Source organism: Eretmochelys imbricata, chromosome 10 (assembly GCF_965152235.1).
Source record: "Eretmochelys imbricata isolate rEreImb1 chromosome 10, rEreImb1.hap1, whole genome shotgun sequence".
NCBI classification, from domain to species: Eukaryota; Metazoa; Chordata; order Testudines; family Cheloniidae; genus Eretmochelys; species Eretmochelys imbricata.
The window spans coordinates 84,474,073-84,488,916 of NC_135581.1; the positions used below are offsets into that span (position 1 = coordinate 84,474,073).

The 14,844-nt window shown below is 70.0% G+C and overlaps 1 protein-coding gene across 1 annotated transcript in view; it reads right to left on the reverse strand.

The window, feature by feature from the left end:
* FES (FES proto-oncogene, tyrosine kinase) overlaps positions 1–14,844 on the reverse strand; it is a 32,874-nt gene that overhangs the window by 4,039 nt on the left and 13,991 nt on the right. The window contains exons 9-16 of the mRNA XM_077827942.1: positions 12,698–12,884; positions 5,466–5,543; positions 4,951–5,160; positions 3,853–3,975; positions 3,656–3,709; positions 2,800–2,918; positions 2,004–2,098; positions 1,649–1,772 (exon numbers count right to left, since the gene is read on the reverse strand). Coding sequence (XP_077684068.1) covers positions 1,649–1,772; positions 2,004–2,098; positions 2,800–2,918; positions 3,656–3,709; positions 3,853–3,975; positions 4,951–5,160; positions 5,466–5,543; positions 12,698–12,884 — 990 coding nt within the window. The remainder of the gene's footprint in view (positions 1–1,648; positions 1,773–2,003; positions 2,099–2,799; positions 2,919–3,655; positions 3,710–3,852; positions 3,976–4,950; positions 5,161–5,465; positions 5,544–12,697; positions 12,885–14,844) is intronic.

Consider the following 14,844-nt stretch of genomic DNA (forward strand, 5'->3'; position numbering starts at 1 on the left):
TGGGCAGTGCCCGGGGCACTCAGGGACCCTGATCTCGGCTGGGGTCTGGGCAGTGCCCGGGGCACTCAGGGGCCCTGATCTCGGCTGGGGTCTGGGCAGTGCCCGGGGCACTCGGGGGCCCTGATCTCGGCTGGGGTCTGGGCAGTGCCCGGGGCACTCGGGAGCCCTGATCTCGGCTGGGGTCTGGGCAGCGCCTGGGGCACTCGGGAGCCCTGATCTCGGCTGGGGTCTGGGCAGTGCCTGGTGCACTCGGGAGCCCTGATCTCGGCTGGGGTCTGGGCAGTGCCCGGGGCACTCGGGAGCCCTGATCTCGGCTGGGGTCTGGGCAGTGCCTGGTGCACTCGGGAGCCCTGATCTCGGCTGGGGTCTGGGCAGTGCCCGGGGCACTCGGGGGCCCTGATCTCGGCTGGGGTCTGGGCAGTGCCCGGGGCACTCGGGAGCCCTGATCTCGGCTGGGGTCTGGGCAGTGCCCGGGGCACTCGGGAGCCCTGATCTCGGCTGGGGTCTGGGCAGTGCCTGGTGCACTCGGGAGCCCTGATCTCGGCTGGGGTCTGGGCAGTGCCCGGGGCACTCGGGAGCCCTGATCTCGGCTGGGGTCTGGGCAGTGCCCGGGGCACTCGGGGGCCCTGATCTCGGCTGGGGTCTGGGCAGGGCCCGGGGCACTCGGGAGCCCTGATCTCGGCTGGGGTCTGGGCAGTGCCTGGTGCACTCGGGAGCCCTGATCTCGGCTGGGGTCTGGGCAGTGCCCGGGGCACTCGGGAGCCCTGATCTCGGCTGGGGTCTGGGCAGTGCCTGGGGCACTCAGGGACCCTGATCTCGGCTGGGGTCTGGGCAGGGCCCGGGGCACTCGGGAGCCCTGATCTCGGCTGGGGTCTGGGCAGTGCCTGGTGCACTCGGGAGCCCTGATCTCGGCTGGGGTCTGGGCAGTGCCCGGGGCACTCGGGGGCCCTGATCTCGGCTGGGGTCTGGGCAGTGCCCGGGGCACTCGGGAGCCCTGATCTCGGCTGGGGTCTGGGCAGTGCCTGGTGCACTCGGGGGCCCTGATCTCGGCTGGGGTCTGGGCAGTGCCTGGTGCACTCGGGGGCCCTGATCTCGGCTGGGGTCTGGGCAGTGCCTGGTGCACTCGGGGGCCCTGATCTCGGCTGGGGTCTGGGCAGTGCCTGGTGCACTCGGGGGCCCTGATCTCGGCTGGGGTCTGGGCAGTGCCTGGTGCACTCGGGAGCCCTGATCTCGGCTGGGGTCTGGGCAGTGCCCGGGGCACTCAGGGACCCTGATCTCGGCTGGGGTCTGGGCAGTGCCCGGGGCACTCAGGGACCCTGATCTCGGCTGGGGTCTGGGCAGTGCCCGGGGCACTCGGGAGCCCTGATCTCGGCTGGGGTCTGGGCAGTGCCTGGTGCACTCGGGAGCCCTGATCTTGGCTGGGGTCTGGGCAGTGCCCGGGGCACTCAGGGACCCTGATCTCGGCTGGGGTCTGGGCAGGGCCCGGGGCACTCGGGGGCCCTGATCTCGGCTGGGGTCTGGGCAGCGCCTGGGATGCTCAGGGCCCCTGAGCGCAGACTGGGTCTCTGCATGCTGCAGCAATGCACATATCTGTGGCTGCCTGTGGGGAGCGCGGTGACTCAGAGCGAGCCTGGGCGGAAGGTCTTACCTGTGGATACAGTGCTTGCTTTCCAGGTACTCCATCCCAGCAGCAGCATTCGCCGTCATCTTGAGCAGCTCCTTCGCCTTCAGCTGCAGCCCCTCGCTGCGCAGGAAGGTCAGGAAGTCCCCTCCTGTGTGGAGAGGGTAGTGCTGACCTCAGGGAGTTAGGGGCCTGGCTGCAGGCCTCAGGCGCCTGCCACCAGCCCTTGGGGGGAGTGCAGCTGGGGCACGGGACTGGGGGAGGTTCATTAGGGTCCAGGGTGCGGGAAGCAGGGCTCACCGGGAGTGAACTGGAGGGATGAGGGGCTGGGGGCCAGGGCCAGGGTAACAGCAGGCCAGGCTGCAAGGCGGGGGGGACTCACCCTGCACCAGCTCCATGACGATGTAGATGGGCTGCTTCTGGGTGCAGACGCCAATGAGCTTGACAATGTTGGGGTGGCTGTACTGCTTCAGGATCCTGGGGGCAGAGACACGCCGGTCACCCCCTGGCCGTCACAGCCTGGGGCGTGAGCCAGTCGCAACAGCCAGCAAGGGGGCTTCTCTGTCAGTACATTTCAACAGCACGGAGGGCACCTACCCACCCGCCATCACCCTGGGCTTGGGGACCCACTGTCTGGGCTGGGTTTGTTTGGGATCCCCTGTTCCTGTCAGGTCTGGGTGGGGGGGTCTCTGTCTGGGCTGGGTTTGTTTGGGATCCCCTGTTCCTGTCAGGTCTGGGGGGTCCCTGGTCTGGGCTGGGTTTGGAGTCCCCCCAGGCTCCAGAAGATTTTGATCCAGAAAAACTGTTTTAATTGAAATTTAAGCAAGCCCAGAAACCCCAAAGCCCCCTCCCCATGGCTGGCAAATGGCCCCCCACGGCAGAGTGCGGGCTGGGGGACAGAGAGTGGAGTGGACAGAGGCCCTTGGCACTGGGGGGAAGAGCGTGGCGCTGGGGACCAGAGGCCCAAGGCGCTGGGGGGCAGAGTGCGGCACCGGGGGGCAGAGGCCCAAGACGCTGGGGAGCAGAGCGTGGCGCTGGGGGGCAGAGTGCGGCACTGGGGGGCAGAGGCCCAAGACGCTGGGGAGCAGAGCGTGGCGCTGGGGGGCAGAGTGCGGCACTGGGGGGCAGAGGCCCAAGACGCTGGGGAGCAGAGCGTGGCGCTGGGGCTCCGTACAGACCTGGCTTCCTGCAGGAATTTGGCCTTGAGCTCCGGCGGGAGGGTTTCGCGGCAGGACTTCACAGCCACTGGGGTGTTGTCAGTGAGCAGGCGGCCGCTGAACACCTCCCCAAAGTTACCCTGGGAGACAAAGCAAATGCACCAGCTGCCTCTGCCCCCAGTCGATCCCGGAGTCCAGCTGAGCCAGCTCCCTCTGCCTCGTGCCAGGTGGGGCATTAACATGGGCCAGGGCCTGTTCTGCCTCTGGCATGCCTGGACGCTGCTTCAGTGATTCAGGTCCCGTCGACCCCTCCTCCTAGGGGCTGACTGGGGAGTGGGCACCAGCCGCCGCAGAGTGACGGCACCAGCCGGGAACCGAGGGACCCATTTCTAACCACCAGAGAGGCTTCCTCATCGCCTGGGTCCTTACGTCACGGGCGGCCGGCAAGGGAGCGCGATGCCCCGAGTGACCGGCTGGGCGAGGGCTCCCAGCCTGGCAGCAGGGGTGTGCAGCCACTCTGCTCCCAGCTGGGTCAGCACCAGGGTAACGCAGCAGGAGCAGGGCAGTCTGTGGCCTGGCAGAGCTGCCAGAGAGCCCGGGCCCAGCCTGACCCCCAGACGCCCCTAGCCTCACACAGAGAGCCTGGCACAGACAGCAGCTCCCCGGCGCACTGGCAGGTCCTGCTGGGCTCTGGCTGCAACAAGGGAAGTTAGAAATCCTGCCATTCAGTACCTTTTATTAAATTGAAACTAATCTGCATCGTAACGCTGCCTGCACACCCTAACCCTAACCCCCCACGATCCTGGGCCTGCTGCGCGCTTCCTCAGAGCAGTGCCCCAGCAGTGGCCGAGCCCATGCCTGCCCTGGGGGCACTCACCCGCCCGATGCGCTCGCCCAGCACCACGTCCTCATGGTTCAGCACCCATTTGTCCTGGGGAAGGAAGGCAGGAGTCAAAGAGCAGGAAACTATCCAGCCCCAGCATTCCCCTCCCCGCCCTCACCCCCACCCCCGAGGGAGCCCTTTGTCCGCACGCCCAGCCCCTGGGGAGCCGTGCAGTGGGGCCAGCGTGCTACCTTGGGGATGGGCTTGGCCAGGATGATTCCGCTCTTCTTGGTGACAGGCTGCTGGGTCTGCAGGAAATGGTCGATGAGCAGTGGGATGGTGCAGAAGCCCTCGCCCTCCAGACGGTACATGTCCTGGGAGAGGTGGAGGCGCTGGGATCTTACTCTGCCCCTGCCCTGCCCTCCCAGCCCTGCTCACAGACCCTCCAACCTGCCCTGTATAGACCCCCATGCCCCCTAACCTCCCCCACATACACCCCCCACCCCTACAGCTCCATGCACACCATACACCCTCACCCAATACACCCCCCACACACCCCCTATCCCCCCCATTCCCGGTAGAACTACAGATTGCAGGTCAGCACCAGTGCCTGCCAGGGGCCTGGCTAGGCCTGGCCTTGGGAGCCGTGGGGCCGTCTCTCTGGCTGCTGGTGCCGGGGATTGTGACGATGTGAGGCAGCAGGGAGGGGGAGTGTTGACCTGGGAATGTGCCCTGGGGATGGGAGACCTGAGAGCCTGTCACCTGAGCCAGGAGGGGGCGGGGGAGGTAACACCTCTGCCTGGGAATGCGGACAGAGGCTGCAGGAGGGAGCCTGCTGGGGGGGTTAGTTTCAGTTTGGGGCTGGGTGGAGGAACGCAGGGAACCCCAGGGCTGGGGTCTAAGCTCCCTGCTCCCCCAGAAGGACTTGACTGAGGGGTCCTGGGTGTACCCACAAGCTCTGTTTTGGACTGTGTTCCTGTTGTCCAATAAACCTTCTGTTTTACTGGCTGGCTGAGAGTCTCAGTGAATCCCTGGAAGAGGGGTGCAGGGCCTGGACTCCCCCACACTCCGTGACAGGGATGCCCAGCCTGGGGGAGTGTTTGTGAGTGGCTGGGACGAGGGTCCAACGGGGCACAAGGAGTGGCAGGAAAAAACCCCGGCCTCGCATCACAGGTCCTCCAGCCCCCGCCCATGGGCACTCCCCTCGGAGCTCCTGCCCAGGCTCTACCCGGCAGGCCGGGGTCCTATGCCCCAGCGGGGCAGGCAGGGGCAGCTGCAGGATGGCCCCGGAGCTGCCCCCAGAGCTGCCTGCGCTGCCCCGGAGCTGCCCGGCCCCTGGCCCCACTCACCTCGCAGGCCTGGATGATGAAGTGCCGGGGCAGCCCGTCCCACAGCACACTCAGCACGTGCTCCTGCTTGCCCTGGCTCTCCCGCACCAAGAAGTCCCCGCTGTGGAGCAGCAGCACCTGCACCTCTGCCCGGGGGATGGCGCCGTGGTACCAGGCCTGCTGGCACAGGGGCTTCTGCACTTCGGGGAGGAGCGGCAGGGGGGGCGGCACCTGGGGGACAGAGACGGGGTAAGCGGGATGGGTAGGGGGCCCCGTCAGCACCCGCAGGGGCTGCCCAGAGCAACGGGTAGGGCAGGGACATCCAGGCCCCCTTCTCCACACAGACTGCGCGGCTCAGGCGGAGATGGGGAGGGGAGGGCAGGGAGGAAATGGGGAGGGAGGGGGTGAGGTGGGGAGAGGGAGTGGGCTGGGGAGGGGCGGCAGAAGGTAGTGGAGTGGGAGAGGGAAGGGGAGAGGGAAGGTGGGGGCAGGGCAGTGGGGCAGGGAAGGGGAGGCAGCAGCGCTGGGGTACTCACTGAGTACTTGGGGCGGAAGATGCCCGAGATGTGATTCCTGAGGGTCTCCAACGCGCCGGCTCCTGGGTGCTCCTGCTCCTGCCAGGGGGCAGAGAGGGGCTGAGCCGTGTGGCTGGGAGTGTCCCATGCCCGAGCGCAGGAATGGCCAGGGCCGGGCACTGGGTGGGCTGGACTCTGGCCAGGTGCCCGTGGGCTGCACCCAGGGCTGGGCGTGGGGCAGGGCACCCTCACCACACAGCAGCACCCACATTTCTTAGCAAGGCCAATGCCCTGGGCAGCCACTGGGGCCAAGCTGGGCCTGGTGCCCGAGTGTCCCTGACTGTCTCCAAGGCAGGGCACTGGGGGTGGCTCAGGGCAGGGCACTGGGGGTGGGGCAGGGCGGGGCACTGGGGGTGGGGCAGGGCGGGGTGCTGAGGGGGTGGGGTAGGTCAGGGTGTTGGAGGTGGGGCAGGGCAGGGCGCTGGGGGTGGGGCAGGGCGGGGCACTGGGGGTGACTCAGGGCGGGGTGCTGAGGGGGTGGGGTAGGTCAGGGTGTTGGAGGTGGGGCAGGGCAGGGCGCTGGGGGTGGGGCAGGGCGGGGCACTGGGGGTGACTCAGGGCGGGGTGCTGAGGGGGTGGGGTAGGTCAGGGTGTTGGAGGTGGGGCAGGGCAGGGCGCTGGGGGTGGGGCAGGGCGGGGCACTGGGGGTGACTCAGGGCGGGGCGCTGAGGGGGTGGGGTAGGTCAGGGCGTTGGAGGTGGGGCAGGGCAGGGCGCTGGGGGTGGGGCAAGGCATGGGGGTGGGGCAGGGGGGGCACTAGGGGTGACTCAGGGCAGGGCATTGGAGGTGGTACAGATGTGACACAGCAGGGAGGAGGAGTGTTGACCTGGGAATGTGGCAGGGGAGTTTCAATGGGAGACCTGAGAGCCTGTCACCTGAGCCAGGAGGGGGAGAGGGAAGTAACACCTCTGTGGGCAAATGGTGGTGCACCCCCTGTGACGAAGCGGGACTGTTCTTAATGTCTCCTCTGAATAGTGTGGGGTGCTTCAGTTTCCCCTAGGCAGTTCTTAAGTATCTAGGGGGTGGGGTAAGGGTGTATGATCATTGCAGAGCCCTAGAGAGCAGGTGTGTGCAGGGGTCTGGACACAGAGAATGGCCGACACCCTGTTTCCTGGCAACTGATGGCCTGGGTCCTTCCCCCTGCAAGGTGAGAGCTAAAGGGTTGGAGAACAAAGGAATCCAGAGACCTCCTGGCCCGGAAAAGGGACAAAGCCCAGAGGAGGAGGGGCTGGAGGGAGTTTCAGTTTGGGACTGGCTGGGACATGGAGTGAAGTGCAGACGGGGTTGTCTGGCTCACTGCCCCCCAAAATGGACCCAGGTGAGGGGTCCGGTTCTCTGCACCTACAAGCTCTGTGTTAGACCATATTCCTGTTGTCTAATAAATCTTCTGTTTTACTGGCTGGCTGAGAGTCACATCTGCCTGCGAAGTTGGGGGGCAGGACCCTCTGGCTTCCCCAGGACCCTGCCTGAGCGGACTCGCTGTGGGAAGCGCACAGAGGGGCAGAGGAGGCTGAATGCTCCGAGGCAGACCCAGGAAGGTGGAAGCTGTGTGAGCTGTGTGTCCTGCAGACAGGCTGCTCCCAGAGAGGAGACTTCCCCAGAGTCCTGACTGGCTTCATGGGGAGCAGTTCCAGAGCATCATCCGGGGACGCCGTGACACCCCCACATCCCTGGGGTCCTGCTTGGCCCTCCATTTCAGGTGCACCCTCACCACAGACACCTTGAATGGGGTCCCGCCCACCCCGTCAGGGTCAGGTAGGTATCGGGCACCACCCGATCTGGGGCCACCACCTCGGACCGGGCCAGCGTCACCTCCGCGCCCGTATCCCAGTATCCATGGACCTTCCTCCCATCCACCTCCAGGGGAACAAGGCACTCGCTCCGGAGGGACAGCCCCGCGCCCTCCCTGTAAACCGAGCACCCTGAGTCCAGAGCCTCCAGCCCTCTGGCGGGGCTGGCCGGGGGTACTCTTCCCTCCGGAGCAGGTGGTAAGCTGGCAGCCCCCTTTGCCTGGGCCGTCTGCCCCTCGTCCAGCTGAGTCCCTACCCAGTTAACCCTGGGTAGGTTGGGTCTGCTCAGTCTGTCGCTGAGCCTGGGGCACTGGGTCCGTACGTGGCCTCTCTGGCCACAGTGATAGCAGCTCAGGTCACGTTGGTCCCCTCGAGCGGGTCGGAGGGGCCCGATGCCAGGCGTTCCCCTTGGGAGGAGGTTCTCCACATTTCCCCGCTGGAAGGCCCCATGGTGACTCTCTCTCTGCATCGGGGGGGGGCCTGTTCTTTTGGGACTCCTCCCGGCTACCCCCTGACCGACTGTTCACAAACTCGTCGGCCAGCTGCCCTGCATGCTGGGGGTTCTCGAGCTTTTTGTCCACCAACCACAGCCTCAGGTCGGAAGGGCACTGTTCATACAGTTGCTCCAGTACGATTAGGTCAAGCAGGTCCTCTTTAGCTCGGGCCCCAGCTGTCCACTTGCGGGCATATCCCTGCATCCGGTTGACCAGTTGTAGGTAGGTGACCTCAGGCGTTTTACGCTGACTCCGGAACCTTCTCCGGTACATCTCGGGGATCAGCCCAAACTCACGGAGCAGGGCCTGTTTGAACAGTTCATAGTCCCCTGCCTCCGCCCCTGTCATTTGGCTGTATGCCTCCACGGCTTTGGGGTCCAGTAAGGGGGTGAGAAACTGGAGCCTGTCTGCAGGGTCAACCCTGTGCATCTCACAGGCATTCTCAAAGGCCGTCAGGAAGCTATCTATGTCCTCCCCCTCCTTCCGCTGGGCCAGGAAGCACTTATCAAAGCTCCTTGCAGTCTTGGGTCCCCCCTCACACACCGCAGCCGGGGCCCCACTGCTCCTCAGCCTGGCCAGCTCCAGTTCATGCTGATGTTGTTTCTCCTTCTCCTCCTGCTCATGCTGACGCTGCTTTTCATGATCCTCCAGCTCCCTCATTTTCATCTCCCTCTCCCATTCCAGCCGCCTCCGCTCCAGGCATGCGGAGCTCCACCGGGAGGATCCCCTGCTGGCTGCCGGGGTCAGGGTGCCCTCGGTATTCGCTGGGCTTCCCCCAACCCCTCCCCCAGGCCTAGGTAGGAAGGGTCTTGGGGTGTCCTCGGCAGCTGTCTGACCCCTCCCGTCCCGGTCAGGCCCCAGGGCCCACGCTGCCTCCGCCGGGCGGCTTCCCTCAGAGACAGGGATCGGGTCATCCAAGCGATCCCTCTCCTCCAACTGGGCAATCAGCTGTTCCTTGGTGGACCTCCTGATGCGCAGCCCCCTCTGCCTGCACAGCTCCACCAGGTCGCTCTTCAGGCGTTTAGCGTACATCTCCCTGCTGGCCACTCGCAGGCCGGGCAGCTTTCCACGGTTTCCAGGAAAAACCCCTCATGTGCCAGTCCTTCTTGAGGTCACCACCTCTTTGCCAGGGTCGAGCTGCAGACGCCTCCGCCCCTGGGACCGCTCGCTACAATCCCCCGGGGGACCCTGTTACTGCAAAAGTCCTTCTCTCTGGTCACACACTCCCAGGGGTTAACCGCCCCCTGAAACCGTCTCTCTCTGAATCTTCAGCACGCCTGGTTCCCGTCAATCCCCCTTCGTTTTACTGCTCCCCAGTCACTTACTGCAGGAAGCGCCGTTCACGGGGTGCAGTACATCCCACCTCTGCCACCAGTTGTCACGGAGTGTGCAGGAGTCCAGGCCCTGCACCCCTCTTCCTGGGATTCACTGAGACTCTCAGCCAGCCAGTAAAACAGAAGGTTTATTGGACAACAGGAACACAGTCCAAAACAGAGCTTGTGGGTACACCCAGGACCCCTCAATCAAGTCCTTCTGGGGAAGCAGGGAGCTTAGACCCCAGCCCTGGGGTTCCCTGTGTTCCTCCACCCAGCCCCAAACTGAAAAACTAACCCCCCCCCAGCAGGCTCCTTCCTGCAGCCTCTGTTCACATTCCCAGGCAGAGGTGTCACCTCCCCCGCCCCCTCCCGGCTCAGGTGACAGGCTCTCAGGTCTCCCATCCCCAGTGAAACTCCCCTGCCCCATTCCCAGGTCAACGCTCCCTCCTCCCTGCTGCGTCACACCAGGGCAGGGCACGGGAGGGTGCTGGGGCACAGGGTGGGATGCTGGGGATGGGGTGGGGCGAGGCAGGGCTCTGGGGGTGGTGGGATGCTGGGGGTGGGGTGGGGCAGGGCAGGGCTCTGGGGGTGGCGGGATGCTGGGGGTGGGGTGGGGTGGGGCAGGGCCGGATGCTGGGGCTGGCACAGGGCAGGGCTCTGGGGGTGGCGGGATGCTGGGGGTGGGGTGGGGCGGGGCGGGGCAGGGCTCTGGGGGTGGCGGGCTGCTGGGGGTGGGGCAGGGCAGGGCTCTGGGGGTGGTGGGATGCTGGGGGTGGGGTGGGGCGGGGCAGGGCTCTGGGGGTGGCGGGATGCTGGGAGTGGGCTGGCACAGGGCGCTGGGGTGGCGGGATGCTGGGGGTGGGGTGGCACAGGGCAGGGCTCTGGGGGTGGCGGGATGCTGGGGGTGGGGTGGCACAGGGCAGGGCTCTGGAGGTGGCGGGATGCTGGGGGTAGGGTGGGGCGGGGCGGGGCAGGGCTCTGGGGGTGGCGGGATGCTGGGGGTGGGGTGGGGTGGGGCGGGGTGGGGCGGGGCAGGGCTCTGGGGGTGGCGGGATGCTGGGGGTGGGGTGGGGTGGGGCAGGGCCGGATGCTGGGGCTGGCACAGGGCGCTGGGGGTGGCACAGGGCAGGGCTCTGGGGGTGGCGGGATGCTGGGGGTGGGGTGGGGCGGGGCAGGGCTCTGGGGGTGGCGGGATGCTGGGGGTGGGGTGGCACAGGGCAGGGCTCTGGGGGTGGCGGGATGCTGGGGGTGGGGTGGGGTGGGGCAGGGCCGGATGCTGGGGGCGGGGTGGGGCGGGGCAGGGCTCTGGGGGTGGCGGGATGCTGGGGGTGGGGTGGGGCAGGGCAGGGCTCTGGGGGTGGCGGGATGCTGGGGGTGGGGTGGGGTGGGGCAGGGCCGGATGCTGGGGCTGGCACAGGGCGCTGGGGGTGGCACAGGGCAGGGCTCTGGGGGTGGCGGGATGCCGGGGGTGGGGTGGGGCGGGGCGGGGCAGGGCTCTGGGGGTGGCGGGCTGCTGGGGGTGGGGCGGGGCAGGGCTCTGGGGGTGGAGGGCTGCTGGGGGTGGGGTGGGGCGGGGCAGGGCTCTGGGGGTGGCGGGATGCTGGGGGCGGGGCGGGGCAGGGCTCTGGGGGTGGCGGGCTGCTGGGGGTGGGGCAGGGCAGGGCTCTGGGGGTGGCGGGATGCTGGGGGTGGGGTGGGGCGGGGCAGGGCTCTGGGGGTGGCGGGATGCTGGGGGTGGGGTGGGGCAGGGCAGGGCTCTGGGGGTGGCGGGATGCTGGGGGTGGGCTGGCACAGGGCGCTGGGGTGGCGGGATGCTGGGGGTGGGGTGGCACAGGGCAGGGCTCTGGGGGTGGCGGGATGCTGGGGGTGGGGTGGGGCGGGGCAGGGCTCTGGGGGTGGCGGGATGCTGGGGGTGGGGTGGGGCAGGGCAGGGCTCTGGGGGTGGCGGGATGCTGGGGGTGGGCTGGCACAGGGCGCTGGGGTGGCGGGATGCTGGGGGTGGGGTGGCACAGGGCAGGGCTCTGGGGGTGGAGGGCTGCTGGGGGTGGGGTGGGGCGGGGCAGGGCTCTGGGGGTGGCGGGCTGCTGGGGGTGGGGCAGGGCAGGGCTCTGGGGGTGGCGGGATGCTGGGGGTGGGGTGGGGCGGGGCAGGGCTCTGGGGGTGGCGGGATGCTGGGGGTGGGGTGGGGCGGGGCAGGGCTCTGGGGGTGGCGGGATGCTGGGGGTGGGGTGGCACAGGGCAGGGCTCTGGGGGTGGCGGGATGCTGGGGGTGGGGTGGGGTGGGGCAGGGCCGGATGCTGGGGGCGGTGCGGGGTGGGGCAGGGCTCTGGGGGTGGCGGGATGCTGGGGGTGGGGTGGGGCAGGGCAGGGCTCTGGGGGTGGCGGGATGCTGGGGGTGGGGTGGGGTGGGGCAGGGCCGGACGCTGGGGCTGGCACAGGGCGCTGGGGGTGGCACAGGGCAGGGCTCTGGGGGTGGCGGGATGCCGGGGGTGGGGTGGGGCGGGGCGGGGCAGGGCTCTGGGGGTGGCGGGCTGCTGGGGGTGGGGCGGGGCAGGGCTCTGGGGGTGGCGGGCTGCTGGGGGTGGGGTGGGGCAGGGCAGGGCTCTGGGGGTGGCGGGATGCTGGGGGTGGGCTGGCACAGGGCGCTGGGGTGGCGGGATGCTGGGGGTGGGGTGGGGCGGGGCAGGGCGCTGGGGGTGGCGGGATGCTGGGGGTGGGCTGGCACAGGGCGCTGGGGTGGCGGGATGCTGGGGGTGGGGTGGGGCGGGGCAGGACGCTGGGGGTGGCGGGCTGCTGGGGGTGGGGCGGGGCAGGGCTCTGGGGGTGGCGGGCTGCTGGGGGTGGGGTGGGGCAGGGCAGGGCTCTGGGGGTGGCGGGATGCTGGGGGTGGGGTGGCACAGGGCAGGGCTCTGGGGGTGGCGGGATGCTGGGGGTGGGGTGGGGTGGGGCAGGGCCGGACGCTGGGGCTGGCACAGGGCGCTGGGGGTGGCACAGGGCAGGGCTCTGGGGGTGGCGGGATGCCGGGGGTGGGGTGGGGCGGGGCGGGGCAGGGCTCTGGGGGTGGCGGGCTGCTGGGGGTGGGGCGGGGCAGGGCTCTGGGGGTGGCGGGCTGCTGGGGGTGGGGTGGGGCAGGGCAGGGCTCTGGGGGTGGCGGGATGCTGGGGGTGGGCTGGCACAGGGCGCTGGGGTGGCGGGATGCTGGGGGTGGGGTGGGGCGGGGCAGGGCGCTGGGGGTGGCGGGATGCTGGGGGTGGGCTGGCACAGGGCGCTGGGGTGGCGGGATGCTGGGGGTGGGGTGGGGCGGGGCAGGACGCTGGGGGTGGCGGGCTGCTGGGGGTGGGGCGGGGCAGGGCTCTGGGGGTGGCGGGCTGCTGGGGGTGGGGTGGGGCAGGGCAGGGCTCTGGGGGTGGCGGGATGCTGGGGGTGGGGTGGCACAGGGCAGGGCTCTGGGGGTGGCGGGATGCTGGGGGTGGGGTGGCACAGGGCAGGGCTCTGGGGGTGGCGGGATGCTGGGGGTGGGGTGGCACAGGGCAGGGCTCTGGGGGTGGCGGGATGCTGGGCACTGGGGCTGGTGCAGTGGGGGACGCGCTCACCGTGGAGGAGAGGGAGTTCCTGTCGTCCTGCAGGGGCAGGCCTGGACGGGGGGTGCGGGAGCCCAGCTGGTCCAGCTTGTGGTGCAGTACGTCCCGCTGGGCTTGCAGCTTGGCCTGGGCGCACAGGGAGACCTGGAAATGCAGCTGCGCCTCCTGCAGAGCCTGGCGCTTCCCCAGCAGGTGCACCCTGTGCCAGACAGCAACAGCCGCGGCTCAGAGCTCCCCGCCCGCCCAGAGCTCCCCGCCCGCCCAGAGCTCCCGGCCCAGAGCTCCCCGCCCGCCCAGAGCTCCCCGCCCAGAGCTCCCCGCCCGCCCAGAGCTCCCCGCCCAGAGCTCCCCGCCCGCCCAGAGCTCCCCGCCCGCCCAGAGCTCCCCGCCCAGAGCTCCCCGCCCGCCCAGAGCTCGCCGCCCAGAGCTCCCCGCCCGCCCAGAGCTCCCCGCCCGCCCAGAGCTCCCGGCCCAGAGCTCCCCGCCCGCCCAGAGCTCCCCCGCCCGCCCAGAGCTCCCCGCCCGCCCAGAGCTCCCCGCCCGCCCAGAGCTCCCCGCCCAGAGCTCCCCGCCCGCCCAGAGCTCGCCGCCCAGAGCTCCCCGCCCGCCCAGAGCTCCCCGCCCGCCCAGAGCTCCCGGCCCAGAGCTCCCCGCCCGCCCAGAGCTCCCCGCCCGCCCAGAGCTCCCCGCCCGCCCAGAGCTCCCCACCCGCCCAGAGCTCCCCGCCCGCCCAGAGCTCCCGGCCCAGAGCTCCCCGCCCAGAGCTCCCCGCCCGCCCAGAGCTCCCGGCCCAGAGCTCCCCACCCGCCCAGAGCTCGCCGCCCAGAGCTCCCCGCCCGCCCAGAGCTCCCGGCCCAGAGCTCCCCGCCCGCCCAGAGCTCCCCGCCCGCCCAGAGCTCCCCGCCCGCCCAGAGCTCCCCGCCCGTCCAGAGCTCCCCGCCCGCCCAGAGCTCCCCGCCCAGAGCTCCCCGCCCGCCCAGAGCTCCCCGCCCGCCCAGAGCTCCCCGCCCAGAGCTCCCCGCCCGCCCAGAGCTCCCGGCCCAGAGCTCCCCGCCCGCCCAGAGCTCCCGGCCCAGAGCTCCCCGCCCGCCCAGAGCTCCCCGCCCGCCCAGAGCTCCCCGCCCGCCCAGAGCTCCCCGCCCGCCCAGAGCTCCCGGCCCAGAGCTCCCCGCCCGCCCAGAGCTCCCGGCCCAGAGCTCCCCGCCCGCCCAGAGCTCCCGGCTCAGAGCTCCCGGCCCAGAGCTCGCCGCCCGCCCAGAGCTCCCCGCCCGCCCAGAGCTCCCGGCCCAGAGCTCCCCGCCCGCCCAGAGCTCCCCGCCCAGAGCTCCCCGCCCGCCCAGAGCTCCCGGCCCAGAGCTCCCCGCCCGCCCAGAGCTCCCCGCCCGCCCAGAGCTCCCGGCCCAGAGCTCCCCGCCCGCCCAGAGCTCCCCGCCCGCCCAGAGCTCCCGGCCCAGAGCTCCCCGCCCGCCCAGAGCTCCCGGCCCAGAGCTCCCCGCCCGCCCAGAGCTCCCGGCCCAGAGCTCCCCGCCCGCCCAGAGCTCCCGGCCCAGAGCTCCCCGCCCGCCCAGAGCTCCCGGCCCAGAGCTCGCCGCCCGCCCAGAGCTCCCCGACCGCCCCATCCGGCTGCCCCAGTCACGGGTATCCCTGAGCAAAGGGGCATGAACTGGCATTTCCAGCCCCCACCCCACTTCCATGTCATGGGGGACAGAATCCCCAGCACTGCTGCCTCTGGCCAGGGTAGGGGAATACCCTGCTGAACCCCACTGGGCCACAGTAGGCACAGATCCGAAGTCACACTGCATCCCTCCCCTCATCACACTGCTCCCTTTTCTCCCCCGCTCACAATGCTCCCCCTCCCTCCAGATCTCTCATGGACCCACTTCTCAGGTTCTCACCAAAACCCCTCTATCCCTGGGTCCCACCACCCCTTGTCTCACTACCCCCACCCAGGTCACATCCCGCACCTCCCTGCTTCCGGGGCCTCCCCACCTCACTGCTCCCTGCCCTCCCATCTCACCACTCCCGGGGCCCCCCCACCTCACCACTCCCTGCCCCCTTCTCACCGGTCCCTCGGGCCCCCCATCTCACCGCTCCCTGGGACCCCCCATCTCACTGATCCCTTGTGACGTTATTGACATAAACTGGGACCATATAGATCG